We start from the raw sequence: 26,437 nt of genomic DNA, 5'->3' as shown, positions 1-26,437 counted from the left end.
CTTTATAGTATATGGCATTCACTTTGGAATCAATTGGGTTCTTGTCTGTTTGTTTTTAAGGCATATTTCTCATTTTATGCATAAAGTTCCTTTTCCATCTCCTCAGAGACCACGGATTTTAGTTCAGGTATGATTTTCTTGATATAAGTGCCCTATTAAATCATTATCGGCTCTGTCAAAATGTACCATAAGAATAACAATTTTAAATGGAGGGAAAGAACAAATGTGGTCAAAAGAATCAGATAGTAGTTCATGTTGGAGTTTGGGCCCTTAGTGTTTTATTAACTGCCTCCCAGGCAGACATCTAATGTTTCCCCTTAGGTAAAAGGTTGAAGAGTTAAAGTAGTTGGCAGGAGACATTTTGAACATACAAAAAGGGGCTTCTTTCCCCTAAATTTGTTCTAAGTATTTGAAAGTTTGTCTTTGCCTTTGGCATTTATTCCCGAAGTTAAATGTATTAGAATAGACATAAGGAAAAGTTGTGTGTTTTTTCATATATTATGCAGGAAGGGAAGGTTCATATCTTTGTGACGGGAAAGTTCAAAATGAACATAAATTATTTTCCCTACATCTTGTCCCAATTGACTGTATCTTTTCTCTTTTGTTTACATTTCTTTTTTGTTTGTGCTCTTGATCTGTAAGATGTCTGCCTATTTAATCACCATTTACAAAGTGATTTATATAAAGAAAATATTTTTATGTATTATCACTATATGTGCCTTACTGTATTTATCACAGCCCTTAATGGGGGTGGGGTATCATTCAAAATTTAGAAGTATTTGGCAAATAGGTATTTATAAATTTGTGGAAATATGCATAAATATGCATAAATTTAAGTATGTAGATAAAACAATTGCACTATAATATTGATACAGATAAAAAATCTAGAAAAAATACCATTTTTATAATCTTAATAATCAGTCTGTATTATCCACATGTCTTCTTGGTATTTGGTGCCAGAATATATATATAGAGCAGATTCAGTTTGAATACACATAAAAGATCTCTTTTGTGACAGAAGTTGGCAATTTTTTTTCTGCTGAGGTCCAAACAGTAAATATTTTAGTCTTTATAGGCCATGCCATCTCTGTCAAAACTACTCAGCTCTTATTGTGCCAAAACAGCTATAGATCATACCCAAATGAATGAGCATGGCTAGTGTTCTAATAAAACTTTATTTATAAAAACAGGTGGCCTGTGGATTTGCCCTGGAGGCCATAGGTTTGCTAACCCTGATTTTGTGGTATTAAATGAATAATTTAGTCTTTCAATAAAATTTTATTAAAGTGGCATCAGGGGAAAGAGAATTCAGAGTAGGAAGTTAGTAGTTAGAAGAGGTCAGTGGTTAGGACATGCTTTTCAGGATCTTACTAAGTGATCTAAACAGTTCCTATACTGGTTTTTTGGTTTTTTTTTTAAAGATTTTATTTATTTATTTGACAAGGGGGAGTGGGAGAGGGAGAAGCAGGCCTCCCGCGGAGCAAAGAGCCCGATATGGGACTCGATCCCAGGACCCTGGGATCATGACCTGAGCCGAAGGCAGTCGCTCAACAACTGAGCCACCCAGGCGCCCTCCTATACTGGTTAATGCATATACTGAAACTTCATGGACATCATAATTAGCCTATATATATATATATAGATATATTTTTTTTTTACCAGAAAGTAGTGTTTTAAAGCTCATCTTTATATTTCAAACACTTTATTGTAAATTTTCTTCCAGTTATCACCACATGATAATCTGATTCTCAGTCAACCTGTTTCTTCACCTCTTCCACTAAGGCAAGTAAAAGTTCATTTCTACTTATGTTTCTCCAAATCTAGTGTGAGCTAAAGTGACATTCAAATACTTTCACTTTCCTAGGTAGAATTTCAAATATTGATGGAAATACTTCTCATTTAACTGTTTCTTACCTAAATTCCTTTTACTTAAAGGAAAAAGAAAAACCTTTACAATAGTTTGTATTTTGTGTATCAAGTACTTACTATTACATAAGTAGGTATATATATATATATATATAGAGTTTGAGTATGAAAACAATTATTTTTAGCTTTAAATACTCTCTGAACAGCATTAAAATGCAATTAATTTTAAATTTAACCCACAAATAAAAAGATACTCCTAAATACTAACCATGAATAAAACAAGGTAGTTCATCACTTAGAAGTTAAGAGAAATTATGAAATATGTTTTTTCTAAAGTATCACTTCTTGAAATGTAATTAGCTATGTAATTTTCTAGCAGAGAAATAGTTACAATATAATTAAGTTATTTTGTAGCACATACCTAAGGGAGACCAGCTGCCATCTTTGACATTAATTTTGTAAGAATTGCAGATTATTTCATCACTAGGTCTTGGTCCAGAGTGACCAGTGTTTTCTTAACCTTTGCTTGAGCTGAAAATAAACTAGAAATACTGACTGAGACTATGTATAAAATGATCATAAACTACCCAAGAGGCTTTTTTTTTCAGTAACAACTTTATTGATATAATTCACATGCTGTACAATTCACCCAGTTAAATTGTACAATTCAGTGGTTATATTCACTCTGTGAATATAGAGATATAGAGAGATCATTGTAATCAATTTTAGACCATTTATATCACTCTAAAAGAGAAACCCTGTGCCCTTTAGCAGTTACCCCACCCCTCCCCATTTCTCCCATTTCTACGCACACAAACACACACGCACACACGCTCCCCAGCCCAGGGCAACCATGAATCTACTTTCTGTCTCTACAGATTTGCCCAGATTTGCCTATTCTGGATATTTCATATAAATAGAATCATATAATATGTGACCTTTTGGGTTTGGCTTCTTTCACTTATAATAGTGTGTCCAAAGTTCATCCGTGTTGTATCATCATTACTTTATTCCTTTCTGTTTCCAACAAATATTCCATTATATGGATAGACCACATTTTATTTATTCATTTATCAGTTGATGGACATTTGGCTTGTTTCTAGTTTTTGGCTACAATAAATAATGTTGCTCTGAACATGCACAAGTTTTTTGTGGACATGTTTCCATTTCTCCAAAAAACTTAATAGTTTTGCTTTATTTAAAAAAAGTTAATTCGGTGAAGCCAGTTATTTAGCATTATAAAGACAACGTACTGATTGGCTTACTGCATTACTTACTTTATCAGTTCAGTATTTTGTTACCACACAGAATGTCTCAGTTTGGGTTATTAATTTGCTTTGTATGTATATACCATCACTTGACTTGGTAGCTCTTGATTTCATATTACTATTATCATTACATTACTAAAGATAATCTATTTGTAAATCCAAATTTTAATATGTATATTTACCTTAAGGGAAGACCAAAAGTCATGTATTTTTTTCTTTTTTTTCTTTTAAAGATTTTATTTATTTATTTGACAGAGAGAGACACAGCGAGAGAGGGAACACAAGCAGGGGGAGTGGGAGAGGGAGAAGCAGGCTCCCCGCAGAGCAGGGAGCCCGATGCGGGAGTCGATCCCAGGACCCTGGGATCATGACCTGAGCCGAAGGCAGTCGCTTAACCAACTGAGCCACCCAGGCACCCCGTCATGTATTTTTTTCTGATAATTACCATGAAAGATGAGAAATTAAAAAACAAACTTCCATTGAACAAATTTGCTTTCAACCAAAGCATCCCTCTTATAGATTGAATTCTTTATTTGGACATTATCTACATAGCAGATCTTTTTCTGAAAAGAAAAATGACTTTTCATTTTCCATATTGAATACAATGCAGAAAAACCGAATAATTTTGAAACTTCAGAAAACTTCATTGTTTTCATAACATGTTTCTGATGAGTGTTTTCCACACATAAGGGCAGCAGTCACATTTAAAGTTGAATAAATAATATAATCCTACCCTAATCATGACCTTTCTTCATTATTTTGGATAATGAGGCATTTGAATTTTTTTAATTGTATTTTTTTCTTTTTTTTTTTTTGGATTGACAGTGGTGGCAAGTTTTCAACACTACTTCAAAATTTAGGCCCTGAAAATGCTGTCACACTACTGGTGTTTGCAGTAACAGAACATAAGATTCTCATCCATTCCTTACGGCCTTCCGTGCTTACTAGTGTGACAGAAGCATTAGTGTCTGTGAGTATCGGAGTTCTTATTGGCAATCAATTTTGTTTTAAACCTAATTTATTCATTTAATTTAAAGCTACTTTAAGACTTAGCTAAAATTCAGAGAGTAATGAATTTTTATGTTGGGAAAAAATACTTATTTTCTGACCATTAATATTAGTTATAAATATTTAATTTGTTATCAAATGTTAGACTTTAGGTATGAATATTTAAAAGACAGTTTTGTGTGTATGCTGATAAATCATGCTTCAATGTCAAACACCTGAATACTTTCCTATCTTTTGTTTATCCAAGATGATTTTCCCTTTCCACTGGCCATGCCCGTATGTTCCTCTCTGCCCACTGGCTTTAGCAGATGTCTTGAGTGCACCATGTCCATTCATAGTAGGAATCGATTCAAGATATTTTGATCTCTATGACCCTCCACCAGATGTTAGTTGTGTTGACCTAGATACCAACACCATTTCTCAGTAAGTACATTTTAGTGATTCTATACCCAATAATTTACAACTTCATAGTGTATGTATGTAATTGTATATTTTATGAATGCTAATTAGAAATTCCTTTGAGCTGTATTATTTTTATATTTGGGGTTATTACCATTTTGAATCAACTCGTACTATTTTTTTTTTAAGATTTTATTTATTTTAGAGAGAGAGAGAATGAGAGTGCGAGAGCTGGGGAAGGGGCAGAAGGGGAGGGAGAGAAGCTCAAGCAGACTCCATGCTGAGCACAGAGCCCAACATGGAGCTCGATCTCACCACCCTGAGATCGTGACCTGAACCAAAATCAGGAGTCAGATGCTTAACCAACTGAGCCACCCAGACACCCCCAACTCATACTGTTCAGTGGGATAAATTTAGGGTATTAGAGAGGTTTTACTGTAAAGAAAATATATATTTAATCCTCAGATCTTTAAATATTTAAGAAACATAATTATAATCTTAGAAATTTAGCAGAAGGGAAATTGAGGTTAGAAATAGAAAAATTTATTTTCCATTTTCCAGATGAGTGGGAGTGAAATCACAAATTGAATTGGAATGCTTAGTATTTCAATTCTATTTCTAGTCTTGTGTAATACTATTAGAATGCTAATACTTCAAGAAAAATTTATATACTGCTTTAAAATTTCTAAATAACTTTTAAATTATACATGATTTTATCACCTTTATACTTTAGGAATATTAGGACTTTATAAGTTTCCCTCTCTTTTTACTGGAATAATATTTAAGTTGTAGCTACTGGAGCTATAAAAAAACTTACAGATTTTTATAATTCAGTTCTCTTGTACTGTTTATTTTCAAGTTAATCATACTTAAGCTATTCAGGGAAGAAGAAAAATTGATCCAATGACCACACTGCATTCACAGGACATACTTAAAATAAGTCTATCAGTAAAGCCCAAAAGCTGGTACACCTTTTACAACTTAAATATGTGTATATGCAATAGATTTTTCTCCATTTTTAATAAGCATATTTCATATTAAAGCCTTTTGATTTAATATTATAATCATATTAATTCTAATCTTGTCATATGTCGAAACCTCAAGTGCCCAAACCACTAGAAAAAATGGTTTTCTATTACAGAAAAAATAATATATAATATAGAAAATATATAAAATGATAAATAATATGTTATAGCAAAAGAATACTTTTCTATTATAAAGCATATACACTGTCAAAAAGCTTTTTTTCAGACAACACTTAACCAAGAAAACATGGGATATACTTTGGGCATAAAAGCCATTTTATATATGGGGTTTACAGAATCAAAGATTTTTTACCAGGAACATGTCGTTCATTACCAGGAATATTTAATTCTTTAAATGTTAAAGTAATATCTCTTTTCTTTGCCAGTTGTTACATGACACAATGCTTTTAAAAATTGAAATTAAGGGTGGTGAATTAGTATATACTGTATTTATTATGGTAATAAATTACATTACCCTCTTTTTATACTTTCCAGTTTGTTAAAAGAATTTTTTTAATTTTATGTTTTTGTTTTGATCACTAATGAGTTAATCAAAGAAAACATGAGTCATTTGCACTCCTCAGTAGTCTTCCTTCTTGTTATTATCGCCCATAGAAGGACTAAACTAGTGAACTAACAGCTTTCTGCTTTCCTTCATCCAGAATTTCTGGAACCTCAATCTGAAATTTGAAAGAAAAACAAGTTCTGAGTATGCAATTTTGGTTTCTTTTTCCCTCTCTTAGATACATAGATACAGAGTATGTTATGCATGTCAATAAATTTTTGAAGAAAGGGAAATTAATATCTGGTATGTACTAGGCATAAAGCTGTATGCATCGCCTGTGTTGTCTCATCTTATTCTTTGTATTTTGTGAGGTAGTTTTTATTAACCCCTCTGACAGGTAAGGAAACCAGAGCTTAGATTTTTAAGTAATTTATCAGAAGGCACATACTGCCAGCTGGATTTTGAAACCATCACTGTCCGGCTCCAAACCCACTACCTCTGCCACTAATTACTGGCTATTTATGTAATAGTAATCTTGTAAATGGAAATCACCATGAATAAAAATGCAGAAGGCTATCATAGATGCAAACTCAGGTACTAAATAAGACTCTCCTACCCAGCCAAGTTTTAGAGTGAAGACATCAAGGGCAAGAGGAGGAAGTTATGTGAATAAATAACAGAAATTAGATGTAATGCACAGATACCAAGATTCTGTTCATTTATGCTGCAGACATATTTTGAACTCCCTTTTTTGCTAGGCACTGGGAATAAAAAGGCAAACCAAGCACACTCCTTTCTCCTGTTGCTCATAATCTGGTTTTACAAGGCAAGCATGCACAAAGTGAATGATAAGGTACAGCGGGAGTGTGTGTTGCTAAGTTTTACCAAGAAAAAATAATGTAAAAAGTGTTCTACATTGTCTTCTCACTGTAATGCAGTATTCTATACTCCTGGTCACATTATAAATGAAATATAACCTTCGCTGTAGGACATCTGCAACTGACCCTGTCCTCTCTGTATTTTTTCCTCATTTGTGGAAAGATAGGGTAGATTCCAAGACAGTGGTTCTTGGTCAGCCTAAGCTTTCCCATCCATTTTTTTTTCTTTGTTTAGTTTCCAAGGTGATAATTTTGCCCTTTTTGTTCTGTGGGAAGTACAGGGAACATAAAAAAAAAAATTCAACTTCCACTGCACACCTGGACTTTATTATTGTCTTTAGAACATGAGTGATTTACTTTTCTTCTTTTTCTCTCCATTTTTCAAGTTTTCTAAAAAGAAAAAAAAAAGTATTCATGGCTTTTAAAGTACAAAAAAAGATTTACTAAAGAAAGAATGGAGGGGCGCCTGGGTGGCTCAGTCATTAAGCGTCTGCCTTCGGCTCAGGTCATGATCCCAGGGTCCTGGGATCGAGCCCCGCATCGGGCTCCCTGCTCGGCGGGAAGCCTGCTTCTCCGTCTCCCACTCCCCCTGCTTGTGTTCCCTCTCTCGCTGTCTCTCTGTCAAATAAATAAATAAAATCTTAAAAAAAAAAAAAAGAATGTAATCAACAAAGCTATAGTTAAGTCCAAAAGCTTTATGGTGTTTTATCACTGTGTTCTTTTCTTCTCTTACCCCATGTATAGTTTGAAGAACGGCCATGTTACAATAATTGTAATAAAGGAGAGTATAGGAGTTTGTCTTAGAAACAAAGCTACCACTTTCAAGCAGATACCCTCTTTTATAGTTATAAAAGTATTTTGGAATGTTATCCTTTATCCAAATAATTTAATATTATAGATTAGTTCTTTTCTGAAACAAACAAATTTTACTTTTACTTGTAGGAAACTAAGAAACTCAATATTTAAATATACCCAAGAATTCTGATAAGCTTTCTGGATCATCAGTTCGTTTTTTCTATATGAGTTCAAGTTTTCCATAGTGCTTTTTCTTAGAGTCTATAAGAGAGAAACCTCCAGTTGGTAAGATTGTCCCAGTATTTAGGTATCTAAAGTCTTTTAAATGAGGTTTTGAGTAATGACCACCATATTGTTTGTAGTGATTAGTATGATTCCAATGCAAGTGGAATTTACTCAGTACCAACATAATTATAAATTTTTAAAAATTTTTTTAAAGTATTTTATTTATTCATTTGACAGAGAGAGAGCATGAGCAGGGGGGAGGCAGGCAGAGGGAGATGGAGAAGCAGACTCCCCACTGACCAGAGAGCCCAACATGGGGCTCGATCTCAGGACCCTGAGATCATGACCTGAGCCGAAGGCAGACACTTAACCAATTGAGCCACCCAGGCGCCCCCATAATTATAAATTTTTGAGCTATATTTAATACAAGGTTCTTCCCTCATGTAAATTAATTTTTAAATATTCTGCATTCTAACTTACCCCTGTGGTATTTTTCTCCTATTAATTAGAATGTTTTGTATGTGTTTTATTTTTTGTTCAATGAATTTCTCTCTTCCTTTTTTTATATATAGCAAAAAAAAGTCCATCTAACAAATATATTATTGTTGTCATTTAATCTCAGAACTGGTGACAAGAAAAATGTAGCCTGGAAGATACTTCCAAAGAAACCATGTAAAAATCTGATGAACACACTGAATAATTTGCACCAGCAGTTGGCAAAATGTAAGTATATAACAATTTTAATTAAAGGAAGTAATTTAATCTGAAAAAGGACTCCAATTACTTTGCCTTACTTGTAAAAGGATACTGTTTATTTTATCTGAGGGAAATGTTTTTATAATCTTAAGGGTAAGTGAACATTAAAGCAAAATTTGTTAGAAGCTGAATAGGAAATTTATAAAATTTACATTTTATATCTACTACATTTTCATAGAACCATTTTAGAATAATAAAATTCAAAAAGAGGTTAAGGTGATTGTTTTCTTTAATTTTACCATTATTGAAATACCAGGGAAAAAATAAGGGTTTCCTCTTGTATATTTTCTTCATACATAGAAGTTTCGTTTTGAAAATTTAAGACAGATGGTTTAAATTAGAGTGCTGATGATTTTAGTGGGGTGAGAGCTGGGTCATATGCTTTTCACTTTCCATGGATCTTAATGCTAAGCTTACCTCAAATAATTTGAAAATAGAAGCTTGCCAAATGCATTAGGAAATTAATCAAAATGAAAATTGATTAAGATATGGATACTTTAGTAAAAAGCTTATATAAGAATACCTTGTCAGTGATCCAGAGATACATATAAGAAGAATTAAACCTTCATTTATTTAATCCTCTTGGTACTTATAACAATGGCTCATTCAGGGCCCATAAATTAATACCTATTGTATGAAAAATGGCCAATGATAGTGTAGCAATATTTGAGGTTCTCAGCTATGTATTTATCATTTATCTAATTTTCTTGGTATTTTATAACAATGGCTCATTCAGGGCCCATAATTTAATACTTACTAAATTATTGTGTGAAAAAAATGGTCAGTAATGGTACAGCAATATTTGAGGTTCTTGTTTATGTATTAGGTGAAATGTAAACATAGGAAGGGGCCTACATCCTTGAGGGTTCACAGTGCCTGTAGAGTTGGAAATAGCATGGAAGAAGACAGTGTTTCCAAAGTAAACCTTACAATAAGCAGATAATTTGGAAGCAGCTCGTAAGGACTGGGATATGAAAACAGTGATGTCAAATAGAACAACATTTTATCTTATGGAACAAATAAATTATGTATAGAATTTTACTTAAGCTAACTACTTAATTGCTTTCTAACAAGGCATGTACTTCTTTTAAATGGCTGAGAAGTCCAGCAGCTTTTGTAGCAATATTTAAAATATTATTAAAATCAATGAAATAGCCCATCCAGCTCAACTGAAGGGCAGGAACTTAAAACTATAAACTTTTAAACAGTACTGATAATTAAGGATTGTGTAATACTTTACAGCTTCAGAACACTTTCACATACATAAGTTGAGGGAGGTAAAATAGCTTGTCAGAGATCATACAGTTAACAAGGATGAAGTTAGGATTAAAATCTAGGCCTTCTATATCAATGCCCACATTCTTCCTAGTACTGTTACTTTTTTAGACAATAAGAACTCCAGAAAAAAAAACTAAGATGATTTATTGTTCCTCATATTTAAAAAAATTTTTTAAATTTTGAAACAATCACATTTTCCCTGACCTTTGAGAATAGATGCCCATCACCTCCAAATGGAATATATTTCCTACCAAAAAAATATATTCTCCTGCATCACTACAATATAACCATGAAAATCAGGAAATTAACACTGAGCATTACTGCCCACAGACGAGATTCTAGTTTTGTCAGTTATCATAATAATATTCTTTATAGCAAAATAATCCATTTCCAAATCAGATGTTATAATTTAGTTTCAAGTCTCTTTAATCTCCTTTTCTCCAAGCAGTTCCTTGATTTTTTCCTTCTTTTTCTTGATACTTTTGAAGATGATACTTACTGTCATAGAATGGTCCATGATGTGGGTTTGTCTGAGTGTCCTCATGATAAATACAGGTCATACATCTTTGGCAAGAATATCGCAGAAGTGACACTATCTTCCTTTCCTAGCATCCTTACCAGATCAGGCACTACCTCAATTTGTCCCATAATTGATGAAGATGTTCACTTTGTGCCCTTGATTAAGGTGGTGTCTACCAGGCCTCTCTATTGTGAATTTATTATTTTACTACCTAAGGGCTTTAGCATTGAATTGTTCAGGAAGAGGAAGAGCTGTTTTTCACATTCTAAGCCTTGCGTGTTTTTCCTGTAGGCACTTATATTTTTTAAAAGGGAGGGTGGGTGGGCAGAGATAGGGCTAATGAATTTAACCCTGTATCCTGCTGATATGGTTACTATGATTTTCATTTATTAGTTTATATATAGTTACTTCAGAACATGAATTTTTTTGATGGTAGTCAGATAAACAGGAATAATTTTATATTTACTTTGGTTGAAATACATGCAGCAGAGCCTAAAAAATGATGTAGCAAGCTTTGCTAGGGTTTACCTATTATGAAGTTGTATAAACACAGAGTTGAGGTAGCTTGAGCCCTTTTGAAAACAACACATTTATTTCTTTCAATTTTATTGAGATATAATTGACATACAGGACTGTGTAAGTTTAAGGTATACAGCGTAATGGCTTGACTTACATATATAACAAATTTATATTGATATCTTTATGAACATTGGTTTTAAGAGTTTGGAGAAAACACTAACACTGATTTTCTTCACAGTGCAGCAGAGACCAAGAGATGATGGACTAATGGACTTAGCAATGAATGACTATGATTTTAATTCTGGAAAGAGGTTGCACATGATAGATTTGGAAATCCAAGAGGCGTTTTTGTGTTTCATGGCCTCTATTTTAAAAGGTTATAGATCATACTTAAGACCAATAACACAAGCCCCGTCTGAGACAGCCACAGATGCATCCTCTCTTTTTGCCCTACAAGGTGAGTGATTGTATAGTTTTATAGTTTTCATATTATTGAGTTTAACCTTATGATGATTCACTTGTTTTCTGTGTTAATTAATAGCTCATGTTTATCAAAATACATACCTTTTTTGGAAGTATGTGAAGATCAACTTTGTTGGTAATCCATCTCCACAAAACTAGTTATTTCTCGGGCACATTAGTTATAATCCCATTAGCTAAATATTTGAAAAGCACAGAGCTTCCTAACCATGTAGGAATGTTGTATCACAGATGTGTTGAGATATTGATATTTTTAGCTTTCAGAGCAGCTAAGCAATGTTGGACACTCAAAGGAGCCCCTGGGATGGTCACCTCCAGGCATGAGCAGCCTCATTCATTTTACTTCAGTGTGCTTTATAAATACTACTTTCTGTTTGTGCCCCAAAGCAAAAGAAGTAGGAGAGCCCCAGAGTGCGGTTTCTGTCATAATACATACTTATTTTTCTCTTGTGGTATATAACATTTGCAAGAGAAATTCATTTAATATATATATATGGAGTTCCTCTAACTACTAGGTATATAGTGGTATGCAAAAGGTACATGGTCACAAAAAAGAGAGAGAAAGACATGGTCACTTCTCCCATTGAGCTTATGGTCAAGAAGATAAGCAATTTGAAAATAATATGAATGAACACTTTATTTTACAACTTTAGATCACAGAAAGCCCTTCTGAGGAGTTTATGTCTGAGCCATGATCTCAGGGATGAGTAGAAATTAGCCAGGCAAAAGAAAAGTAGAAGACAGTTTTAAGCAGAGAGAACAGGTGGAAATAATTTGAGCATATGGGCCCAAAAGAAGGCCCAAATGTAGTGTAACTGACCATAAAGAGCAATGTGGAGCATGAAATCAGGAAATAAATTTTTACTCTGTTTCAGTAAGACACAGACATAAACAAATACTAGAAGAGATGTAACTGCTGTTTTGAGAAAAGCCAAATACATGGACAGAGAGTAAGCCATGAGCATAGAACATGCAACACATTGGGAGGGAAAAAGCAATTTTAAAAATGCTTTCAAATTTACTACTTTATGTGTAATCTTCAAGGTAGTGGGGGACCACAGAGACAATTCTGGGTGAGGATTTGAAAGATCTAGGTTCAAGTTCCTTTCCTATTGCTATCTTTGTCAGGTCATATCCCTTTTCAGGGGTCTTAGTTTCTTTTTCTTCAAAGTGGTGGGTTGAGGGGGTATAGATGATGTGGTTAATCAAGTTTCTTCTGGCTTAAAATGTAATGAATCTTTGAATGATGCTATATTTTGTGACATTATGAATTTATGTTGAACAGCTTTCTTAAGAAGCCGGGACCGGTCACATCAAAAATTCTATAGCATGATGACCAAAACACAAATGTTCATTCGCTTCATTGAGGAATGTTCTTTTGTCAGTGATAAAGATGCAAGCCTGGCATTTTTTGATGATTGTGTAGATAAAGTAAGTAATAGTATGTCTACAGTGCCCTGACTTATTTTGTGTGATTGTTTTAAATGTTATGAGTTATAGTTTCTATTTAACTTTTATCAGCTTTTAACAAAATCTAAGTTCATTCCATTTCATCATTGACTCTTTATTATGAAAGTTCTGTTTGGGCTACTAGATATTATAGAGCACCTCTTAGGAGTACCTTGCAGGATTTTGCCAAATCATCAGTTTTATTTTAGCACTCAGGATCTGTAACCTTGCCTGCCCACTTACAGACTATGGGCGTTCTGTCCAAGTGTGTGGACCTCTAACCTGAACATCCTTAATTTTCACTTCTCCTTTTTGAGGATTGCCACGTGCTGACAGTAGGTGTAGAGCATAATGAATATTTCACTTGAATATTTTTACAATGTGGAAGTGAATTTGTAGCTGAAATTAAGTGCATTAATGGTGCTATTTTAAATTGATGTGTGAAACCTTCCCTTCCCCTTCAGTCCTAATATCATTAGGTGGGGTGGAGCAAGGTGGGTATCCCTATGGAACAGAGAGGAGGTTGGGGAACAGTGGCCTAGAGTGGGGTGTCAAAAGCTGAATGGGATGAGGAAGGAGGAGCAGCCTAGCATTGGGTGTTGGAGCCCAAGCCAGGTGAAGACAGCATCCGTGTAAGGGGCAGCCTAGCATGGAGAATCAGAGGATGAGAGGATAAAAAGAGTGTCCATGCTAGGGGACAGACAGCTGCAAGGGGTCAGAATAAATAGGATGAGAAGAATATCCATGCAGAAACAACGTGAATATCAGAGTCTGAGCAAGGTAAGGAGAGTGTCTCTACTGGGTAGGGGCAGCAAATGGGGTATCAGTGTTTGATCTGGATGAGGAAGATGCCAGCTTGGTGGGGGTAGAGGTTTGGTCTGGAAGTAGTTGTTGAAGCCAAGTTAGGGTGAAGAAGTCATATGTGTGGGGAAGGGTGGTGGTAGAGATGGGAGAATATAGCATATGGGGGAATGGATCAAATAAATAAATATATTAAGGATAATGAAGTTAGTCACTGTCAGAGAAGGGACTTACAAATACAGAAAAGGAGAAAACCTGAATGAACTCTGTGGTATTAGAATGGAATTGAAGGTTTGATATATCATTGGTATTCAATATGTATAGACAAATATAGAAATAAATATAGATACAAGTATGTGTGTCTTTGTGTGTACAAACATATATTCCCTAGCTCTGTACACGGTGAGGACCTAGGAGCAGCCATCCCCAATAGCAATGAGTACACCTAATGCACAGATTCTGACTTCTAAATACCGTTCTCCACTAAAAGGAATTAGGACTCCTTGGAGAAATTACTGGGTCTAGGGCAAGGAAAGTACAAAATGAGCCCTGAAGTAGCTTGTGCTAGAAAACAAGGAATTGCTCCAAGAATAATGGAGACATGTTTTTTAAAACAACATCACACACATACAGGCAGATGCACGTGCCCGTGTGTGTATATGCACACACACACACATACAAAGACAAGCCAGCTTGAAGGGACTCCCACTGGTTACATCTGAGACAACTTGAACATCAAATGTTAGTAACAGATTATAACCCATTGGAAAAAAATAGGAAACTATGGGTTTACACAGATACCAATCAAGAGTCTGATGAGAAACAGGATTTTAGTTTCAAAGTACCTCTGCACAAAATACATATTAATTACAAAAGGGGAAAGAATAACTTTATGGTGGAACAGAATGCCTGGCAGACCCCATTTTTATCTAATCATCAAAGTAAACATCATCAATAGTGGAACAAATCAACATATGCGTATAATAGGCCACAGTGAAAATACAACATCAACTCTGTATTTCTGCTAAAGATGCATATAACCTGCATATCTCAAGGAAATATCATACAAACTCAAATTAAGTGACATTCTACAAAATACCTGTTCTATAATCCATGAACTGTCAGGGTTAAGAAAATAAAGGAAAAATTGAGAAACTGTTCAAAAGTGAAGGAAACTGAAGAGACTTGACATGCAAATACAACGTATTGTTCTGAACTGGATGCTTTTGGCATAACATTAATATAATCATTAAAACTTGTATGTAGTTTGAGTATTAGACATTAGTAGTGTAACATGTTAATTTCCATTTTCATGTTGTGTTATGGTTAGATAAGAGAATGTCATTGTTTGTAGGAAGTACACACTAAAGTATTCAGGGGTGGTGGGTCATCAGGCCAGCAATTTACTCTGAAAAGATTAAGGGGGAAAAGTTGTTTTTTACATGAAAAGTTAACTATACTTGAAACTCTCGTATAAATTTGTGACTATATATACATAATGTTCATGATTTTATGCCCATGACAAGAGAAGAAAGGGAGAAAGCAAAGCTTTGTCATATATTTGCTCAACAGGTTATACTTGTAAGGCTGTTTAAAGAAGTCCATCACGTTCAAATTTATGTGACTAAAAGAAAATCAGTGATTTTTGAGGGCAGGGGGCATAACAGCCAAAGTACAGCTCATCCCTCAGTATTCAGAAATCAGCTCAGTTCTGAGTTGGACTCGAAAGTGTCCTTTACTAACTAAAAAATCAGTACCAAATATGTCTTACAAAATGAGAAATAATTCTAACTATGCCAGATGTAATAGGAAAAACACTGCATTGGGAATCAGGACAACTTGAGTCCCAGCTCTTATACTTGTGATTTGAGTCAAGTCATCTAGTCTTTCTGTGTTGTTTTCTTACCTATGTTTAAAATATATTGTGAGGGGGGGAGGAGCAAGATGGCAGAGGAGTAGGAGACCCAAATTTCGTCTGGTCCCAGGAATTCAGCTAGTTATCAAACCATTCAGAACACCTACAAACTCAACAGGAGATCGAAGAAAAGAATAGCAGCAACGCTCTGAACAGAAAAGTACCCACTTTCTGGAAGGTAGGACGTGCGGAGAAGTGAATCTGAGGCAATATTCGGGAAGACAGACTGCGGGGGGAGGGGGCCTCCGTCAGCTGGCTACCGGCAAGTAATAGAGCAACAGAGTGCAAAATTGGAACTTTTAGAAGTCAGCTCCGCTGAGGAATGTTGCTCCAGTGGCTAAGCAGGGGGTGGAACCCTGGCTGGGACAGTGTGGTCTCAGGACCCTTGGGGTCACAGAAAGACTGGGGGTGTCTGAGTGTGGCAGAGCTCCCAGGTATTGGAGCAGGGAAGCTGGCTGCAAAGACGGAGCCAAGGAGTGGGTTCTCAGATCGGGGTTGCCATAAACTGTGACCTGCTCTTCGAGCAAGGACCCAACAAGTGGCAGATCCGGGGAGACTCCCCTTCCTGCCCCCCCCAGAGGAGCGGCAGAGTGCACCGCAGGAATCTGCTGGGTTTGGAGACTCCAAACAGGGTCATGTGCCAGAGGTAGAAACGCTCGGTCACAGGCCAGGTGAGCACAGAGTGTGGCCAGAGACCGGGGAGACAGGAGTGATTGACTGCTTTTCTCTGGGGGCGCACTGAGGAGTGGGGCTCTGAGCTCTCAGCTCCTCCGGGACCAGAGATTGGGAGGCTGCCATTTTCATTCTTGTCCTCCAAAGCTGGACAGAAAGCTTTCAGGGAACAAAAGCTCCCGAGAGCAAACCCAAGCAGATTACTTAGCCCAGCCCCAGCAAGGGCGGGGCAATTCCTCCTCCAGCAAAGACATTTGAGAACCACTGCAACAGGCCCCTCCCCCAGAAGATCAGCAAGAACAGCCAGCCAAGACCAAGTTTACCAATCAATGAGAATGGCAAAACTCCAGTGTTAGGGGAATACAACACATAAAATTCATGGGTTTTTTCCCATGATTCTTTAGTCTTTCAAAGTTAATTTTTTAAATTTTCTTTATTTTTCTCCTTTTCTATTTTTTTAGTTGAATTTTTCTTCTTTCCTTTTTTAACCAACATCTTATCAATTCTTTTTTTTAATCTTTTTTAATTTTTCATTTTTACAGTCATATTCTATCTCTTCATTGTATTTACCCTTATTTTTTGTATATATATATAAGTTTTCCTTTCTTTAAAATTTTGGGATACAGTTTCTCCTAACAGACCAAAATATACCCTAAATCTAGTGTATGACGTTGTCCTAGTCTACCGCCTGATCACATTCTCTCTTTCTTTTTTTAAATTTTTTTTCATTCTTTTTTCAACCAACTTCTTATCAATTCCTTTTTTAAAATCCTTTTTAATTTTCAATCTTTACAGTCATATTCCATCCCTTCATCATATTTACCCTTATTTTTGTATATATATATAAGTTTTTCTTTCTTTAAAATTTTGGGAGGCAATTTCTTCTAACAGACCAACATACACCCAAAATCTAGTGTGTGGCTCTGTTATATTCACCAGCCTGATCATATTCTTTTTTTTTTTCCCCCTTCCTTTCCCCCCCAGTTTCAGGTTTCTTCTGATATGTTTAGTGTATATTTTTCTGGGGTCATTGCTGCCCTTTTAGCATTTTTTTTTAACATTTTGTTCTCTCATTCATCTATTCTCCTCTGGACAAAATGACAAGATGGAAAAACTCACCTCAAAATAAAGAACAAGAGGCAGTACTGACTGCCAGGGACCTAATCAATACAGACGTTAGTAAGATGTCGGAACTAGAATTCAGAATGACAATTACAAAGATAATAGCTGGGCTTGAAAAAAGTATAGAAGATACTAGAGAACCCCTTTCTGGAGAAATAAAAGAACTAAAATCTAACCAAGTCGAAATAAAAAAGGCTATTAATGAGGTACAATCAAAAATGTAGGCTCTAACTGCTAGGATAAATGAGGCAGAAGAGAGAATTAGTGATATAGAAGACCAAATGATGGAGAATAAAGAAGCTGAGAAAAAGAGAGATAAACAACTACTGGATCACAAGGGGAGAATTCGAGAGATAAGTGATACCATAAAGCCAAACAACATTAGAATAATTGGGATCCCAGAAGAAGAAAGAGAGAGAGGGGCAAAAGGTATATTGGAGCAAATTATAGCAGAGAACTTCCCTAATTTGGGGAAGGAAACAGTCATCAAAATCCAGGAGGCACAGAGAATCCCCCCTTAAAATCAATAAAAATAGGTCAATAACCCAACATCTAATAGTAAAACTTACAAGTCTCAGAGACAAAGAGAAAATCCTGAAAGGAGCTCGGGACAAGAGGTCTGTAACCTACAGTGGTAGAAACATTAGATTGGCAGCAGACCTATCCACAGAGACCTGGAAGGCCAGAAAGGACTGGCATGATATATTCAGAGCACTAAATGAGAAAAATATGCAGCCAAGAATACTATATCCAGCTAGGCTGTCATTGAAAATAGGAGAGATAAAAAGCTTCCAGGACAAACAAAATTTAAAAGAATTTATGAACACCAAACCAGCCCTACAAGAAATAGTGAAAGCGGTCCTCTAAGCAAAGAAAGAGCCTAAAAGTAACATAGACCAAAAAGTAACAGAGACAATATACAGTAACAGTCACCATACAGGCAATACAATGGCACTAAATTCATATCTTTCAATAGTTACCCTGAATGTAAATGGGCTCAATGCCCCAATCAAAAGACACAGGGTATCAGATTGGATAAAAAAACAAGACCCTTCGATATGCTGTCTGCAAGAAACTCATTTTAGATGCAAAGACACCTCCAGATTTAAAGTGAGGGAGTGGAAAACCATTTACCGTGCTAATGGACATCAAAAGAAAGCTGGGGTGGCAATCCTTATATCAGACAAATTAAGATTTTAAACCAAAGACTATAATAAGATGAGGAAGGACACTACATCATACTTAAAGGGTCTATCCAACAAGAAGATCTAACAATTTTAAATATCTATGCCCCTAACATGGGAACAGCCAATTATATAAGCCAGTTAATAACAAAATCAAAGAAATCACATCGACAACAATACAATAACAGTAGGGGACTTTAACACACCCCTCACTCAAATGGACAGATTGTCTAAGCAAAAGATCAACAAGGAAATAAAGGCTTTAAATGACACACTGGACCAGATGGACTTCATAGATATACTCAGAACATTCCATCCCAAAGAAACAGAATATACATTCTTCTCTAGTGCACATGGAACATTCTCCAGAATAGATCACATCCTCGATCACAAATTGGGTCTCAACCGGTACCAAAAGATTGGGATCATTCCCTGCATATTTTCGGACCACAATGCTTTGAAACTAGAACTCAGTCACAAGAGGAAAGTCGGAAAGGACTCAAATACATGGAGGCTAAAAAGCATCCTACTAAAGAATGAATGGGTCAATCAGGAAATTAAAGAAGAATTTAAAAAACTCATGGAAACAAATGAAAATGAAAACACAACTGTTCAAAATCTTTGGGATGCAGCAGAGGTGGTCCTAAGAAGAAAGTATATAGCAATACAAGCCTTTCTCAAGAAACAAGAAAGGTCTCAAATACACAACCAAACCCTACACCTAAAGGAGCCGGAGACAGAACAGCAAATAAAGCCTAAACCCAGCAGGAGAAGAGAAATAATAAAGATCAGAGCAGAAATCAATGAAATAGAAACCAAAAGAACAGTAGAACAGATCAACAAAACTAGGAGCTTGTTCTCTGAAAGAATAAGATTGATAAACCCCTGGCCAGACTTACCAAAAAGAAAAGAGAAAGGACCCAAATAAATAAAATCATGAATGAAAGAGAAGAGATCACAACCAACATCAAAGAAATACAAACAATTATAAGAACATATTATGAGCAACTATATGCCAGCAAATTAGATAGTCTGGAAGAAATGGATGCATTCCTAGAGACGTATAAACTACCAAAACTGAACCAGGAAGAAATAGAAAACCTGAACAGACCCATAACCACGAAGGAAATTGAAGCAGTAATCAAAAATCTCCCAACAAACAAGAGCTGAGGGCCAGATAGCTTCCCAGGGAAATTCTACCAAACATTCAAAGAAGAATTAATACCTATTCTTCTGAAACTGTTCCAAAAAATAGAAATGGAAGGAAAACTTCCAAACTCATTTTATGAGGCCAGCATTCACTTGATCCCAAAACCAAACAAAGACCCCCATCAAAAAGGAGAACGACAGACCAATATCCCTGATGAACATGGATGCAAAAATTCTCCCCAAAGTACTAGCCAATAGGATCCAACAGTACATTAAAAGGATTATTCACCATGACCAAGTGGATTTATTCCTGGGCTGCAAGGTTAGTTCAACATCTGCGAATCAATCAATGTGATACAATACATTAATAAAAGGAAGAACAAGAACCATATGATCCTCTCAATAGATTCAGAAAAAGCATTTGACAAAGTACAGCATCCTTTCTTGATTAAAACTCTTCACAGTGTAGGGATAGAGGGCACATACCTCAATATCATAAAAGCCATCTTTGAAAAATCCACAGCAAATATCATACTCAATGGAGAAAAACTGAGAGCTTTTCCCCTAAGGTCAGGAACACGGCAGGGATGTCCACTCTCACCACTACTGTTCAACATAGTACTAGAAGTCCTAGCCTCAGCAATCAGACAACAAAAAGAAATAAAAGGCATCCAAATCAGCTTTTTGCAGATGATGTGATACTTTATGTGGAAAACCCAAAAGACTCCACCCCAAAACTGCTAGAACTCATACAGGAATTCAGTAAAGTGGCAGCATATAAAATCAATGCACAGAAATCAGTTGCATTTCTATACACCAACAAGACAGAAGAAAGAGAAATTAAGGAGTCAATCCCATTTACAATTGCACCCAAAACCATAAGATACCTAGAAATAAATCTAACCAAAGAGGCAAAGGATTTATACTCAGAAAACTATAGAATACTCATGAAAGAAATTGAGGAAAACACAAAGAAATGGAAAAATGTTCCATGCTCGTGGATTGGAAGAACAAATATTGTGAAAATGTCTATGCTACCTAGAGCAATCTATATATTTAATGCAATCCTATCAAAATACCATCAACTTTTTTCAAAGAAGTGGAACAAATAATCCTAAAATTTGTATGGAACCAGAAAAGACCCCGAATGGCCAGAGGAATGTTGAAAAAGAAAAGCAAAGCTGGTGGCATCACAATTCCGGACTTCAAGCTCTGTTACAAAGCTGTAATCATCAAGACAGTATGGTACTGGCACAAAAACAGACACATAGATTAATGGAACAGAATAGAGAGCCCAGAAATGGACCCTCAACTTTATGGTCAACTAATCTTTGACAAAGCCAGAAAGAATGTCCAGTGGAAAAAAGACAGTCTCTTCAACAAATGGTGTTGGGGAAATTGGACAGCCACATGAAAAGAATGAAACTGGACCATTTCCTTACACCACACACAAAAATAGACTCCAAATGGATGAAAGACCTAAATGTGAGACAGGAATCCATCAAAATCCTTGAGGAGAACACAGGTAGCAACCTCTTTGACCTCATCCGCAGCAACTTCTTCCTAGAAACATCACCAAAAGCAAGGGAAGCAAGGGCAAAAATGAACTATTGGGACTTCATCAAGATAAAAAGCTTTGCACAGCAAAAGAAACAGTCAACAAAACCAAAAGACAACTGACAGAATGGGAGAAGATATTTGCAAATGACATATCAGATAAAGGGCTAGGATCCAAAATCTATAAAGAACTTATCAAACTCAACACCCAAAGAACAAATAATACAATCAAGAAATAGGCAGAGGGCGCCTGGGTGGCTCAGATGGTTAAGCGTCTGCCTTCGGCTCAGGTCATGATCCCAGGGTCCTGGGATCGAGTCCCACATCGGGCTCCCTGCTCCTTGGGAGCCTGCTTCTCCCTCTACCTCTCTCTCTCTGTCTCTCATGAATAAATAAATTAAAAAAAAAAAAGAAATAGGCAGAAGACATGAACAGACATTTCTGCAAAGAAGACATCCAAATGGCCAACAGACACATGAAAAAGTGCTCCACATCACTCAGCATCAGGGAAATCCGAATCAAAACCTCAATGAGATACCACCTCACACCAGTCAGAATGGCTAAAATTAACAAGTCAGGAAACGACAGATGTTGGCAAGGATATGGAGGAAGGGGAGCCCTCCTACACTGTTGGTGGGAATGCGAGCTGGTGCAACCACTCTGGAAAACAGTATGGAGGTTCCTCAAAAAGTTGAAAATAGAGCTACTCTACAACCAGCAATTGCACTACTGGGTATTCACCCCAAAGATACAAATGTAGTGATCCGAAGGGGCACATGCATCCCAATGTTTATAGCAGCAATGTCCACAATAGCAAACTATGGAAAGAGCCTAGATGTCCATCAAGAGATGAATGGATAAAGAAGATGTGTGTGTGTGTGTGTGCGCGCGCACACACACACACAATGGAATATTATGCAGCCATCAAAAAAATGAAATCTTGCCATTTGCAACGACGTGGATGGAACTAGAGGGTATTATGCTAAGCGAAATAAGTCAATCAGAGAAAGACAAGTATCATATGATCTCACTGATACGAGGAATTTGAGAAACAAGACAGAAGATCATAGGGGAAGGGAGGGAAAAATGAAATGACGAAACCGGAGAGGGAGATAAACCATAAGAGACTCTTAATCTCAGGAAACAGTAGGGTTGCTGGAGTGGAGGGGGGTGGGAAGGATGGGGTGGCTGGGTGATGGACATTGGGGAGGGTAGGTACTATGGTGAGCGCTGTGATTTGTGTAAGACTGATGAATCACAGACCTGTACCCCTGAAACAAATAATACACTTTATGTTTAAAAAAAAGTAAAATATATATATATGTATATATTGTGAGGAGAGATCATTATGCACATCTCCCAGTGTTCAGAGTAGTGTTGTATGAACTAAAAAGTAGAAAACATGACTATTTTTTATATTTTGCTGATTTTTATTTGACTTTATAGAGTGGTAGTTCATTTGGTTTTATCATTTCGTGACATAGAAATGTTTGACTTTTGAATGACTTATACATACGAAGAACAAGTTCAGATCCTTCAATTTAGAACACTTGATGGTTGGTTGATGTAGAGAAATACTGTTCTGGTGCTGATAGAGAATTAACAGGTTAAGGTGCCTAGAAATAATCACCCTAGTCCTTGAAATGCTTTGGAGTAGGGGGAAAAATGGATATATGCCATTATCTACTTAGAACTCATAATCCATTTTTCCATAGAAACATGGATATAAATAGTGATTAGCTATGGTTCAACTGGTGCAGGGCTTCAGTGTTCTGCTAGAAAGATATCTATTAAATTTCTCTCTGGTAGGGGCACCTGGTGGCTCAGTCGTTAAGCGTCTGCCTTCGGCTCAGGTCATGATCCCAGGGTCCTGGGATCGAGCCCCACATCGGGCTCCTTGCTCAGCGGGAAGCCTGCTTCTCCCTCTCCCACTCCCCCTGCTTGTGTTCCCTCTCTCGCTGTCTCTCTCTCTGTCAAAAAATAAATAAAATCTTAAAAAAAAAAAAATTCTCTCTGGTAGATTGGTACTGTAACCACCTTTTAGGACATTTTTTAAAAACCAAAGTTTATTGAGATATAATATACAAATAGTAAATGCACCTCTGAAATGTACAGTTTGATGAGTTTTAGCAAATACAGATTTCCATGTGACCATGACTCCAAAACATAGAACATTTCTATCAACCTAATTTTGAATACTCAATTTAGAAGTGGACTTTTAGAACCCTGCCTTTTTTGTAAGTTGAACTCTGCCTATATAGAGCTTCAAAATCCTGTTTGAGTGGTAATGCCATAGCTCCTTGACAGTTTTGTTTTCATTGCAGCATTGTGCCAAGAACTTGGTTTTCACTATCTTAATCAAATCTGTAGGTTTGCCTTATTTGGTGCTTAATAGAAAGAATAAATAAATAGAAAGGTGTGTGGTAAATAGAAAAGTGTGCTTTAAAACAATTTCTTTAAATCCTTTTTTATAGGAATACTTGTTTTGTTTTATATAAAAAATGATGTTTCTGGGGGTGCCTGGCTGGCTCAGGGGTAGAGCATGTGACTCTTGATCTGAGGGTCGTGAGTTCAAGCCCCACATTGGGCGTAGAGCCTTTTTTTTTTTTTTAATGATGTTTCTTACAGCATTATGCACTTTTAAAGTTTTTCCCCTCTGGTGCTGAACTTCCACTGGTCATCCCTATATGCTCATTGAGCTTGCCTTGTGAACAGTGGCATACATTTGTGTAACACTTTGTTCTTGTGCCAAGCTAACTGAATTGTAAGGGACTAAACTAGTGACCAGAGTTTTGCTAATATCATACTTTAGCCAATACATTAATTAATCCACATGGGAACACTAAATTTGTTGTAGGAATCCACTTAACCGTGCAAACGACAGAAATCTTGTATTGTTCCCTTTTTCTACTTACTTTATGTATCTTGTTCACAAGTTTGTGTTTCAACTAAGAATTCATACAGTAATGTCAGTATCATATGGTTTTTAAAATACTCATTAATATTGTAAGACATATAACACTTTTGCTAGGTACCTAGGGCATCATGTTCTAAGAAGGATATTTTATCACTGATAATTACTACATTATATTGTCTAGGAATTTCTGAAAGTAGGTCACCTGCTATTTACTTGGAGTCAGTACAGGACATGAGAATAATTGCTTAAAGAATATACATTCTGTCAAAAAAAGCCAGTCCCATTAAATGTGTAACCATTGTTTCTGGACAGATTATTTTCCTGAAATGCTATTCACCTACTCAAAATCTAGATCCAACAAAAGATCACTTACATATAATGGAATCATGTTGCACTTAAAGATTTTAGTGACTAAGAAAATTAAAACTCAAAATTAACTCACTAAAACATAGTTACTTGTATTTGCTTTATTATAATTCAAGGAAGTTTTTATTAGAGAAAATAACAAAATGTCACAAGATCCAAAATACATCTTAATAACCTTCATATGCAGTTAGAGGTTAATTGTATTCCTAGTATTATTAAGCAGAACTGTCTGAAATAGTAAATAATTATACAGTACTGTTACTACCTTTCATATTATAGTACCACAATTTAAGTACACTTAGTACAAGTGAGTACTTGCTTTTAATCTGCAAATGTTTTATGAATATCAGTAATACTTTTAAAATAACCATTTATGTAGGGTTATTTCTTAGTTGGGTGACTTTTAACTTAATTTTTTAAGTGAACAGATCCTTTTACCTCTGGCAATTTAGCTATGGGAAATAAGTAGTATTTATATATAAATTACATATTATATATTTATATATGAGTTTTTATATAAGTTATATATAAATAATAATATATATAAATTAACTACCTAAGTCAATCCATGATTAAGATTGAATAGGAATTAGACATATTCCTATTTTTTTAATTTATTTTTTTAAGATTATTTATTTATTTGACAGAAAGAGACACAGCAAGAAGGGAACACAAGCAGGGGGAGTGGGAGAGGGAGAAGCAGGCTTCCCGCCGATGTGGGGCTCGATCCCAGGACCCTGGGATCATGACCTGAGCCGAAGGCAGATGCTTAACAACTGAGCCCCATTAGAGTGGGTAATGCTGAATAGGAATAAGAAAAACAGTGTATGAGAATTATTTGAGTTTCATTTATGACTAATTTAAGAACCATGTGTTCTTGTTCTTCGTATGATTATGTTTTAAATCCTTACAATCTGTTCCTATAGGAGGGTTCTTAACTAAGGGCAGGTTTGTGTAACAAATAGTCTGGTAAGATTTTTCTTAGTCTCCCAAGCATCCCTCTGCAGTGTTCTCTAAGTATATTAATGTCTTGTGGAAAAAATATGAAGAGAATATGAAAATTACTTTAATTTTATCCTGTCGTGGGTGTTGGATTTCTTTTTCTCCCAATGGGCAGATGTCACTGTGCTTTCCAAAAGACAGAAATGGCCAGCTGATACATGTAGGATGTATATAGCATGGCTGTTTTTATAATGTTGAATGTGATTTTATTGGTATACAAGTTAAGGAAAATATCTTTTCCCAGGGTACTGAATCTACAGTGCAAAATTTTAATATTTTAATAGACTTTACAGTACTGAGAATTAGAGCAATTGTCCTCATACACAGGTTTTTTTCTATGTGAACAAAATGGCTGGAAATTTAGGAGCGCCTGGGTGGCTTAGTTGGTTAAGGATCCTGGGATCAGTTCCCCCTCCCCCTAGACAGGCTCCCTGTTCATCAGACTCCGTGCTTCTCCTGCTTCTCCCTCTGCCCCTCCCCCACACGTACATTCTCTCTGGCTCACTCTGCTCTCTCTCTCTGACAAATAAATTTAAAAAAAATAAATAATACAAATTTAAAAACATCTGTTGTTCATAGACAAGCAGTTCACTCTTGTAATAGTCCATCATGGAGACAGGAGTAATTTCCAACTTTCTTTCCAATGACCTTGGGTATTTGTTTTAACCATCTCTTCTTTTTCATTATCACTGCTGCCCTTATAATTAGATTAACCACACTTCATCTGCATAAAAGGTTTGTGTGTAGAGCTTCTCATTGTTCTTGGGTTACCCATGGACAC

The 26,437-nt window shown here is 35.8% G+C and overlaps 1 protein-coding gene across 4 annotated transcripts in view; it reads left to right on the top strand.

Moving 5' to 3' along the window:
• DENND4A (DENN domain containing 4A) overlaps positions 1-26,437 on the top strand; it is a 93,431-nt gene that overhangs the window by 20,751 nt on the left and 46,243 nt on the right. For all 4 annotated transcript variants that reach the window (XM_021694053.2, XM_044918432.1, XM_021694054.2 and 1 more), the window contains exons 6-12: positions 61-127; positions 1,724-1,782; positions 3,960-4,104; positions 4,390-4,565; positions 8,592-8,692; positions 11,281-11,499; positions 12,808-12,953. In XM_021694053.2, coding sequence (XP_021549728.1) covers positions 61-127; positions 1,724-1,782; positions 3,960-4,104; positions 4,390-4,565; positions 8,592-8,692; positions 11,281-11,499; positions 12,808-12,953 — 913 coding nt within the window. The remainder of the gene's footprint in view (positions 1-60; positions 128-1,723; positions 1,783-3,959; positions 4,105-4,389; positions 4,566-8,591; positions 8,693-11,280; positions 11,500-12,807; positions 12,954-26,437) is intronic.

This window comes from Neomonachus schauinslandi, chromosome 9 (assembly GCF_002201575.2).
Source record: "Neomonachus schauinslandi chromosome 9, ASM220157v2, whole genome shotgun sequence".
NCBI lineage: Eukaryota > Metazoa > Chordata > Mammalia > Carnivora > Phocidae > Neomonachus > Neomonachus schauinslandi.
The sequence above is the reverse complement of the archived record's forward strand: the minus strand, read 5'-3'. Positions and strand labels throughout refer to the sequence as shown.